This window comes from Triticum urartu, chromosome 7A (assembly GCF_056163025.1).
Source record: "Triticum urartu cultivar PI428250 chromosome 7A, HENAU_Tu73, whole genome shotgun sequence".
Classification (NCBI taxonomy): Eukaryota; Viridiplantae; Streptophyta; class Magnoliopsida; order Poales; family Poaceae; genus Triticum; species Triticum urartu.
In genome coordinates, this window is record NC_141879.1 from 177,835,625 (window position 1) to 177,847,505 (window position 11,881).

Sequence of the window (11,881 nt, forward strand, 5' to 3'; positions counted from 1 at the left end):
GTACATTTGATTTGATTGGTTGAGACGATGATGGGAATTCTGTGGCCATCAGTCATGCCATGCACGAGGAGATATATGCTCATTGCCCATTGCCAATTGGTGTACTGGACGACGAAAAAGACGACGATGGGAACATTTTGGCAGCAAGCCTGGCGAGGCAAGCACTGGTCAAAACATAGTCAAAATCCTAGATGCTGACTGCTGGTCAAACTTGGCGGGTAGGCATGCATGCATAGACTAAGAGCATCTCCAACAGACGTCGAACGCGCCGCGCGCAAAAAACTGATTTGCCGCGCGCCCATCGCTTGGTTTGACGCGACGCGCAGCGCTGGCTCTAGCAACCGCGCTAAAATGCAGCGCGCGCGACTCGCCGGTGCATTGCATATGGCATTTTGAACACAAAATGAAGTCGATGAAACATTCAAAATACAATGAACATGATATATAAAATTTCACACAAACAAGTTGATGAAGAAAAGTTTATGCCCACAAGTTCATCCAACCAAATTCAAAATGCAAATCAAGTTCAATACACAAATGAAAGACACATCATTCCTCGTCCTCGTCTTCGTCCTCATCTTCGGAAGACGATTCTTCCGCCTCCGAAGATGAATCTTCCTCCCTCTCCTCATCGCGCACCGCATCACGTGAAGCTCCGATGGTGTTGGCAAGATCTTCAACGGCATCTTCATGAGAATGTGTGCGAGGAGGCACATCGAAAGACATTCCGCCCATGGCGGCCGGAGGTGCACCCATGCCTCCCATGAGAGAAGCAAAACTCATGCCTCCCATGGTGGCCATAGCGTCGGGGGGTGCTCCAAAGCCAGCCATGCCCCCCATTGCACCGCCCACGGTACCTCCGAAGCCACCCATGCCACCGATGGCTCCGAGGCCACCGCCACCCATGGCGCCGAGGCCACCGCCACCCATGGCGCCAAGGCCACCGCCACCCATTGCGCGAATCATGGTTCTTTTTTGGATCAAGACTTTTTCACGGGCAAGATTGGCATACTCCTTTTGCACCTCATTGAGGATAGATGTGTCCAAGAAGAACAAGTGCTTCTCCCATTCCAACAATCTTGTTCGCTTCTCATTGCTCACCTTCCTCTCCTCCAAAGCCACCTTCCTCTCCTCGGCCGCCGCCCTCCTCTCCTCGGCCGCCAACCTCCTCTCCTCGGCCGCGGCATCTTGGTTCCTTGCCATTTTCCTCACCTCGCTGGCTTCTTTTCTTGCCATCACAATAGCTTTCATAGCATTTTTGAGCTCATCATCTCCTTTCCTCTTCTTCTTTTCGGTTTTGTCTTTCTTGCACCCATCCGGTCGCTTTGGCTTCGAGTATGAAACCGAGTTGGGTGTGGGGCTTCTCTTGCCATCATCACTTGATGCATCATCCTCATCATCATCCAACTTAATTGTTTGCTTCCATTTGTTGCTCAAATGCAAATCATCCAAATCTTCACACTTCTTCCATTTCTCATCATCCTTCAACACTTCATAGCAATGAGGCAAAGTAAATATCCTTCCTTTCTTGATCTTCCCCTTCTTGGTTTTCCTCTCCTCTTCTTTGAACAAGTTTTGCGCAATGTTGGACTACATGAAAACAAAGCAAGTTAGCACCAACAACAAGTATGATGAACATGTATGAAATGCCACTTACTCTATCGTCCTCATTTGTGCCACTTGGGTTCAACTTGTCAACCGCCTTTTGACAGGCCGCCCACCTTTGACAATCTGAGTTGATTGTCGACCACCGGGACCGAAGTGATCGGTCGGAGCGGTCAATTCCACTCACGTTGCGAACATCAAAGTGTTCCTTCATCCGAAGCCAATAAGCATCTCTACTTTGATCACCTCCAACGGATGGATCTCTCGACACTTGCAACCAAGTATTGCATAGTAAGATGTCATCGGCGTTGGTGTAATTGCCCGCTCTTCCTTTCGGTGCGTCGACAATGCCCTCACCCTCCTCGTCCACCTCGAACTCATGGTTTTTGAAATACATGTCATTGGTTTGAGACCAATGCGAATTGTTGGAGCCAACACCCATCGTTGACATGTATGCATCATCATTGAGACTACAAAGTTTTTTGAACAATGCAAATAAGCTATCTATATGTGAATGCATTCAAAAAATAACAAAAAAATGAAATGTTAGAATTTTTTTTACCTTGGGGGCATTTCGTCGAACATGTTGTGCGCGTCGGCCGCCGGCTCAACGAGTGAGCTCGCCGGCGCTTCGGTAGCCGCCGCGCCCGTCGCACGCCCCGCAAGCTTCTTCCTCCTCGCCTTGGAGGTGCCGAAGCCGTCCGCCGCCTTGTTTTTCTTCGCCGTTGTCTTGCCCTTCTTTGGCCGCGCCGCATTGGGGAGCTTTGAGGAGGAGGGGGCGGCGGCTCGGGCCGGCGCCGGTGCGATGCCACCCGCCGCCGAGGTCATCCGCGACAGCATGAAGAGGCCGTGCGCGAGGCCGATGGTCGGAGAAGCTCCGGCGGAGGCGAGGCCAACGCCACCCGGGCTAGGGTTTGCGGCGGCGGCGGCGGCGGGGGGAGGGGAGGTCGCGGCTATAGGACGGGGTGAGCGGGGTGCCGGCGCGTGCGTCCATGGGGTGCGGGTCGCCGGCGCCGGCGCGCACGGGGTGTTGGAGGCGGAGAAGACAGAGTGCAGCGCGAGCGCTCGAGTGTGCCGCGCGCGGAAGCGGGCGCCCCAAATACACCGCGCGAGATAGCGATTCCTGTCACGCGCCCAACTCCTTATACCGCGCGCACGGTTATTGCGCGCCCGCTGAAGCCACCCGCCAGGTTGCACGCGCTAAACTGAGTATATTTGAGGCGCGACGCCTATTTAGCGCGCCTGTTGGAGATGCTCTAATATGCATGCTCTCTACAAGTCATGGATGGGCTCACCAGAAGAGAGTGAGAGACCTTCCCATGAAAAAAATCCCATGTGTAGTATAGTTAGATTTTTTTTATTGAAAGAAAAGATACCTACAAATCCTTCGGATAAGTGTTGCATTTGTATTTTAGGAGAAGGATATTTTTCGTCCCTCAATTCTTTTGAACGTATAAAAATAGTTCCTTAACTTTAAAACAAGCAAAATTTAGTCCCTTAATAATTTTTCAAACTGGATAACTTTAATCCTTTGTACCATTTTGGGTAGTTTTCGTGTGATGTGGAGATGGTTTTGACTAAATATTGACAGGTCAGTTTACAGGTGATTGGGTCCCATTTGCCAGCAGGGAGAAAGAAATACCAAAATGAAAATAAGACCGGCGAGGGGAGAAGAGGGTTTCAATCACCCGGTAGAGCTCAGATTTTTGGGTACGCACAAGAGTTAACCAATCAAGAAAACACCACTTTGTGTTTAAGGGGGTGTTTGTTTTCAGGCATTTTTTTGTGTAGGGACTAGAAAAAGTCCATTTTAAAGACTTTTTTAACAAACGGGAGAGACTTTTTAGGGACTAAATTAGATATTTGGAACTAAATGAAGAAGACTCTCAAGAAGAGTTTTTGAGACTTTTTCAACAATGCCCCTCTATGCATCCATTGGCCCGCCATTCCATATTGTTGTTTGATTGTTATTTTTCTATATACTATGGGCAACATGGTTATTTAATAACCTCTAGCAAGAGACTAGGAACTTTTTAGTCTCTGAAAACAAATATGAAAAGACTTTTTAGGGACTAGAGACTTTTTAGTTGAGACTAAAAAAGTCATAGGACTAGAGAACCAAACACCACCTAAGCTGGAGCTAGATACTTTTATATCTGAAAGCTCTGCCCGAGGCAGAACTGCAGCCACGTCTCCTCACCATGTGACTGCACCAGTACAGCCGCGCACCACATCGGCCATGGCATCCTCGTGGTAGAAGCCACTTCTAGTCTGCTAGACACCGGCTATGACTCCCTCAAAAAAAAAAAAAGACACCGGCTATGACACGCGGCGTGCGCCCAGCCAAGGACGGCCCCGACCATCTGCAATGTCGCAACCACCACCATCCCCACCGTTACCTCAAGGATGTACTGGAAGGACGCAGCTCAGCTGCTGCGACCGGAAGCTGAGTTCGTCTCACACTTCGCCGTGTCGTGGCGGCCCAGAACAAGGACATGACACATGGTGTATCTGTGGCTCGCGGGGTCCTTCCCTTCCCGGACGTGGAGGCTGAGTGGCATGCCCGCCGTGTCCGCTGAGCACCACCGAGGCGTAATGCGTGGCCAAATACAGGCAGAAGTGGGTGCGCACCCGCTCGTCATGCTCTGCACCCACCAGCGTGCGCAAGAACGGCGAGCCCTCGCCGGCATCTCACCACACCTACACACCTTCGGACCAGCGGCCTGCCGGGCTCTCAATTTTGCGAACGTTACCGCGCCACTCGAGCATCAGCGACGAGGACGAAGCCGGTGAACACAAGCGCCTCCGCAACGTCTACGACGGCGGCCATCGTCAACGTGTCGAAAGGCCGAGATCCGGGATCCATCGGCCATCGTCGACGACCAGCCTAGGCATGTAGGTCCGGCAGGTGGTGCGGGCGGCGTGCTCCTAGTTGGTGCCTAGCCGGGTGATGAAGTGATGCCAGTGGCGAAAGAGCAGGCGCGCATGCCACTTGCTCGAACAAATGCCCACTAGAGAGAGATCACAGGAAGAGTAGATAGGATTCAACTTTGGATAGGATGAGTAGGAGAGATAAAATTTGCCACGTCAGCGAAGACTGGTCAAAACCATGCTGAGTCAGCAGCAATACCGGCTTTGCTGAGACGAGGGACTAAACTTACCCGGTTTGAAGAGTTGAGAGACTAAGGTTTGTCGGTTTTGAAGTTGAGGGATCATCTAGACTTTCGAAAGAGTTAAGAGATGAAAAATATACTTCTCCCTTGTATTATATTTTTTTGTGTTCATCGTACTGCCATAATTGATGAGGAACCGATCAAAAGCTTTAAAAAAATGTGTTGGATTTTTTTTCGGATGAAAATACGTTGGATTTTTAGAGAAGTAGTCATCAATCAGGACAATGGGAATTGTATGGCAGGTAGCCCGTGGACCACTGGACAGACGTACACCCCGTTTAAATGTAGATATCTTAAAAGTTAAAGAAAATATTTGAAAAAGATGAATGACTCCGGCCTCTGCATTATCATGATGTACATAACCATTTGAAAAAAAAACCAAGTATATGCAAAACAATAGAGGCCGGGCTATGTTCCCCTTTTCGAAAAAAATATGAACAACTATTTGGGATTAGATACCCCACATGAGAGATTGACCTAGCCTGATGATGATTACCGTGACGTACATAGGGGTGTAGTGGAGCGGCCGATCCGCCCCGCTCCATAGACAAACGTGGACAATTTAGTTATAATTGAGTCATGGTGAGTTAGGTCAATCTGTATTGCCGTTCATATGGAGGCCTACGCGGGACGCCATCCTGCACCCCTAGTCGTACAAGAGCGGAGTTGAAAAGCTTACCGCCTAGGAACGATCCTCGATGGTAGCTCCAAGCATCCGTCTTGGGGTCGTATTTTTTCACACTTTTTTCATTGACTAGCAAATATGCATGTGCATTGTTATGGGTTAAGTTTTTTTAGGCCTTAAGAATTTCACTATTGAAAAAATCAATTTCTTATTTAAAATCCGCAACATTCTTTTCATCATTCCTTTAGCAAGTGAAAGTGTCAATTGCATTCCCTATGTTTACCCAAATAAAAAGGTTGGACCAAGGACCTCACTATGTATAGTTGTAGTTTTACATCTCAAAGAGAAGTCTTGATTATTTCTGTTTTAACTTGTATTTCAAGCGGTCCAAATCAATTTTGAAATGTAAAAGGAAGAACATATCGATAGGGTGCAAGTACAATACAATGCAATTAAGATGACAGATGATGAAAAATATATTCAAGCTTCTCATGACACGAGAGAATAGATAAGTTGATAAAGATGGAGTAGTATATCTGTGTATGTCTTTGACATGTTTCTTGTTTGTTGCTCAACTCATTTGCAATTGAAACATACAAGTTGCACACAATAGAGATAAGGGAAAATTAAGAACAATAACTAAGCAGTTGGCGTCAAGATCCAAGCATATTAATGTTGCTCCAAAGATCAGAGAATAGGAATGAACTAGAAGAACTGTAGTGATCGATTGATGATAATGACATAGTTTGTGACCAGTGCTTGAATAATTTCAAGATTTTCAATATTCTCAAGTTCTTTAGCTTTAGCAATATGAGCATCTAAAATATCTTCAAGTGGAACAATATTATCAAGCATAGTCGAAGAATCATCATAATTTTCATTAGAAACATAAACAGAATCAACTATAAGTGACACAACATAGTGTGAAGCATGTGCATGTGAAGGTGGTTGTGGTGGTGGTCTCACAAGTTAACTCAAAACAATAGGTGATTCAAGATTTGCACTAGTACATAAGGTTGTACCTTTTCTTGTCTTGGATGGAATGATCTTGGGTTAAGGATCTTGAGTTTTTTCCATGATGGATAATAAATTCAACAAACAAGTTGATACGTCTCCAACGTATCTATTAGTTTTTATCGTTCCATGCTATTATATTATCTATTTTAGATGTTTAATGGGCTTTAATTTACCTTTTAATATTATTTTTGGGACTAACCTACTAACCAAAGGCCCAGTGCAAATTGCTATTTTTTTTCCTATTTCAGTGTTTCGCAGAAAAGGAATATCAAACGGAATGAAACCTTCGGGAGAGCTATTTTTGGAACAAACGTGATCCAAGAGACTTGGAGTGGACTTCAAGAAAGAAGCGAGGAGGCCACGAGGCAGGAGGGCGCGTCCAGGGGGTAGGCGCGCCCCTACCCTCGTGGGCCCCTCGCCGCTCCACCGACGTACTTCTTCCTCCTATATATACCTATATACCCCGAAAACATCCAGGAGCACCACGAAACCCTATTTCCATCGCCGCAACCTTTTGTACCTGTGAGATCCCATCTTGGGGCCTTTTCCGGTGCTCCGCCGGAGGGGGAATTGATCACGGAGGGCTTCTACATCAACACCATAGCCTCTTCAATGATGTGTGAGTAGTTTACCACAGACCTTCGAGTCCATAGTTATTAGCTAGATGGCTTCTTCTCTCTCTTTGGATTTCAATACAAAGTTCTCCTTGATTCTCTTGGAGATCTATTCGATGTAATTCTTTTTGCGGTGCGTTTGTCGAGATTCGATGAATTGTGGGTTTATGATCAAGATTATCTATGAACAATATTTGATTCTTCTCTGAAATCTTTTATGCATGATTTAAATATCGTTGCAAGTCTCTTCGAATTATCAGTTTGTTTTGGCCTACTAGATCGATCGTTCTTGCAATGGGAGAAGTGCTTAGCTTTGCGTTCAATCTTGCGGTGTCCTTTCCCAGTGACAGCAGGGGCAGCAAGGCACGTATTGTATTGTTGCCATCGAGGATAAAAAGATGAGGTTTATATCATATTGCTTGAGTTATCCCTCTACATCATGTCATCTTGCCTAATGTGTTACTCTGTTCTTATGAACTTAATACTCTAGGTGCATGCTGGATAGCGGTCGATGTGTGGAGTAATAGTAGTAGATGCAGAATCTTTTCGGTCTACTTGTCGCGGACGTGATGCCTATATACATGATCATGCCTAGATATTCTCATAAGTATTCGCTTTCCTATCAATTGCTCGACAATAATTTGTTCACCCACCGTAGAATTTGCTATCTTGAGAGAAGGCACTAGTGAAACCTATGGCCCCCGGGTCTATCTTCCATCATATTATTTTCATATCAATTTGCTATTTCTATTACCGTTTATTTTGCAATCTTTATTTTCCAATCTATATCATAAAAATACCAAAAAAATTATCTTATTATCTCTATCAGATCTCACTTTCGTAAATGACCGTGAAGGGATTGACAAACCCTTTATCGTGTTGGTTGCGAGGTTCTTGTTTGTTTGTGCAGGTACTAGGTGACTTGTGTGTTACCTCCTACTGGATTGATACCTTGGTTCTCAAAAACTGAGGGACATACCTATGCTACTGTGCTGCATCACCCTTTTCTCTTCAAGGAAAAACCAACCCATGCTCAAGAGGTAGTACAAGTGTGCTCCAACTCTCCAAGTTTCTTTAGACAAACAAGTTTACTCCAAGTGAATTTATAAATAGAGATATGCTCCTGGTAACGGCGCAAGAAAATAGTCTTGATAACCCACAAGTATAGAAGGTCACAACAGTATTCGAGAGAAGAATCACAACCCAAATTTATTGATTTGACGCAAGGGGAGCCAAAGAATATTTATAAGTCTTAGTAGCTAAGTTCTCAAATCAACCACACTTGGAAACAAATACTTGCTCGAGAGAATTTATTAGTTGCAAATGCGATGTATGGATTTTAGTGGAATTATAGAACAATGTTTAAACCAATAATTATCAACAATTGCCAAGAGAAAAAGTGACTTTAAGAGAGAAACAATGATCAAAAGCGTAGGTGTGGAGATGGATAATGAAAATCACAGGGATGGAATCAGTTATGTAATAGTGATAACACATGGCAACTATAAGAAAGCTTAAATTCATCAATCATATGTAGTCATGTATTCTGTACGTAGTTGTACGTTCTTGCAATAAGAACTTGCACAATATATTTTGCCCACACTTCCATTTTTGCAGGATCCTAATGAAAATTAAGTTTAATTAAGGTACTCCTTCCAAATGTACCGGGTCAAAGCATTAACACTCAATGAATACATGTAATCCTGAAATTACAGTCATTCCCTTTGGTACGCTGATTATTGTCACTTCGAGGTCTTCGGTTAGAACTATAACACATGCATACAACTTATATATATATAACACATGTATATTCATGAAAAGTTTAAACGGTTCAGATCTGAAATCATAACACTCGTGCCTTAATGTCAAGCATTAAGTATAGTAAAGTCACGACAACGTCGTTCTTAGAACATATAGGGCACTAGGCATCAAACCCTAACACGACTGACATTTATTACATAAGGGATCTCATCCAATTCTCATCCACCCCATGTGCCTATAAATTACTCACACATCAGCGAGGAGATAATGATAGTGATGGTGGAGAAGTGACTGGTGATGACGATGAAGAATAATTCGCTTTATCAACCTCCAAACAACCCTTTGGGAGAAGAACATCGATGACAGTGGCTACGTTCTACATAAAAAATGATAAATTCCGTCAAGTGTTTAAACATATATAGGCCAAAGGGCATCAAGAGGTGTGCCCCAGGGGCCACATGCGCCCTTAGCTCACGGCCAGGGGGTTACGAGCCCGGGCTGTGTGGTGGCCTTGGGCACCCCTAGGCCCCACCTTCTGGCTCCCCTCCTTTTCCTTGAAAAAAATGAGGCATATTTTTATTTAATTTCTTAATATACTTTTATTTTTCTGTGCAAAATAACATTGTAGCAATTCTGCTAAAAACAACGTCAGTCCGGTTAGTTCCTATCCAAATTATGAAAATTAGAGGGTAAAACAATGGCAAAAGTGCTTGGAAAAGTGGAGACATATCACACATGTCTCAAAGCCATGGTCATATTTCCTACTATAGTGGTCAAGGTGTTTGGATTAGAGTACTTGAGAGAACCAAATGCCGAAGACACAACAAGGTTCATGTCACTTGGATAATCAAGAGGGTTTCCAGGTATGCTCGGATCCCTGGATTGCATGCACTGGGAATGGAAGAACTGCCCATAGGCTCAAGAAAGGCAATACGACCATCATGAATAGTCCACCTGTTGGGGAACGTAGTAATTTCAAAAATATTCCTACGCACACGCAAGATCATGGTGATGCATAGCAACGAGCGGGAGAGTATTGTCCATGTACCCTCGTAGACCGTAAGCGGAAGCGTTTTATCAACGCGATTGATGTAGTCGTACATCTTCACGATCCAACCGATCCATGTACCGAACGCATGGCACCTCCGAGTTCAGCACACGTTCAGCTCGATGACGTCCCACGAACTCACGATCCAACAGAGTGTCGAGGGAGAGTTTCGTCAGCACGACGGCGTGATGACAGTGATGATGAAGCTGCCGGCACAGGGCTTCGCCTAAGCACTACAACGATATGACCGAGGTGGATTATGGTGGAGGGGGGCACCACACACGGCTAAGAGATCAATGATCAACTTGTATGTCTATGGGGTGCCCCCTCCCCCGTATATCAAGGAGTGGAGGAGGGGGAGGGCCGTCCCTCTACTATGGCGCGCCCTGGGGAGTCCTACTCCCACCGGGAGTAGGATTCTCCCCTTTCCAAGTAGTAGGAGTAGGAGAGAAGGAAGGGGAAGAGAGAAGAGAAGGAAGGAGGGGGCGCAACCCCTCCCTCTAGTACAATTCGGACTAGGCCTTGGGGGGCGTGCGGCCTGCCCTAGGCAGCCCCTCTCTCTCTCTCCCCTAAAGCCCAATAAGCCCCATATACTCCCCGACGAATTCCCGTAACTCTCTGGTACTCCGATAAATACCCAAACCACTTAGAACCTTTCCGATGTCCGAATATAGCCTTCCAATATATAGATCTTTACGTCTCGAACATTTCGAGACTCCTCGTCATGTCCCTGATCTCATCGGGGACTCCGAACAACCTTCGGTACATCAAAACGCATAAACTCATAATACCGATCGTCACCGAATGTTAAGCGTGCGGATCCTACGGGTTCGAGAACTATGTAGACATGAACGAGACTCATCTCCGGTCAATAACCAATAGCGGAACCTCAATGCTCATATTGGCTCCTACATATTCTACGAAGATCTTTATCGGTCAAACCGCATAACAACATACGTTGTTCCCTTTGTCATCGGTATGTTACTTACCCGAGATTCGATCGTCGGTATCTCAAGACCTAGTTAAATCTCGTTACCGGCAAGTCTCTTTACTCATTCCGTAATGCATCATCCCATAACTAATTAGTCACATTGCTTGCAAGGCTTATAGTGACGTGCATTACCGAGAGGGCCCAGAGATACCTCTCCGACAATCGGAGTGACAAATCCTAATCTCGATCTATGCCAACTCAACAAGTACCATCAAAGACACTTGTAGAGCACCTTTATAATCACCCAGTTATGTTATGACGTTTGGTAGCACACAAAATGTTCCTCTGGTATTCAGGAGTTTCATAATCTCATAGTCATAGGAACATGTATAAGTCATGAAGAAAGCAATAGCAATATACTAAACGATCAAATGCTAAGCTAACGGAATGGGTCAAGTCAATCACATCATTCTCTAATGATGTGATCCTGTTAATCAGATGACAACTCATGTCTATGGCTAGGAAACTTAACCATGTTTGATTCAACGAGCTAGTCAAGTAGAGGCATACTAATGACACTCTGTTTTGTCTATGTATTCACACATGTATCAAGTTTCCAGTTAATACAATTCTAGCATGAATAATAAACATTTATGATGAAATAAGGAAATAAATAATAATTTTATTATTGCCTCTAGGGCATATTTCCTTCAGTCTCCCACTTGCACTAGAGTCAATAATCTAGTTCACATCGCCATGTGATTTAACACCAATAGTTCACATCACCATGTGATTAACACCCATAGTTCACATCGTCATGTGACCAATACCCAAATGGTTTACTAGAGTCAATAATCTAGTTCACATCGCTATTTGATTAACACCCATAGAGTACTAAGGTGTGATCATGTTTTGCTTGTGAGAGAAGTTTAGTCAACGGGTCTGCCACATTCAGAGCCGTATGTATTTTGTAAATATTCTGTGTCTACAATGCTCTGTACGGAGCTACTCTAGCTAAATGCTCCCACTTTCAATATGTATCCAGATTGAGACTTAGAGTCATCCAGATCGGTGTCAAAGCTTGCATCGACGTAACTCTTTACAGCG

General features: G+C 44.9%; 1 protein-coding gene across 1 annotated transcript; it reads right to left on the minus strand.

Moving 5' to 3' along the window:
* Positions 1 to 549: 549 nt before the first annotated feature.
* On the minus strand, positions 550 to 4,435 carry LOC147958865 (uncharacterized). The gene is made up of 4 exons (XM_087532341.1): positions 4,359 to 4,435; positions 2,168 to 2,728; positions 1,658 to 2,075; positions 550 to 1,590 (listed from the first exon to the last, which is right to left on the minus strand). The coding sequence occupies exons 1-4, from the start codon at positions 4,433 to 4,435 to the stop codon at positions 550 to 552; spliced, it is 2,097 nt and encodes a 698-aa protein (XP_087388467.1).
* Between the last annotated feature and the right edge of the window lie 7,446 nt (positions 4,436 to 11,881).

Bases quoted from the DNA above. Each gene is read 5' to 3' on its own strand.
- LOC147958865 (XM_087532341.1), bottom strand. From the start codon at position 4,435: ATGGCCGCCGTCGTAGACGTTGCGGAGGCGCTTGTGTTCACCGGCTTC. The intron at 2,729-4,358 runs GTAACGTTCGCA...GGCGCGTGACAG, and splicing joins GCTGATGCTCGAGTGGCGCG to GAATCGCTATCTCGCGCGGT. The intron at 2,076-2,167 runs GTAAAAAAAATT...AAAACTTTGTAG, and splicing joins TTCGACGAAATGCCCCCAAG to TCTCAATGATGATGCATACA.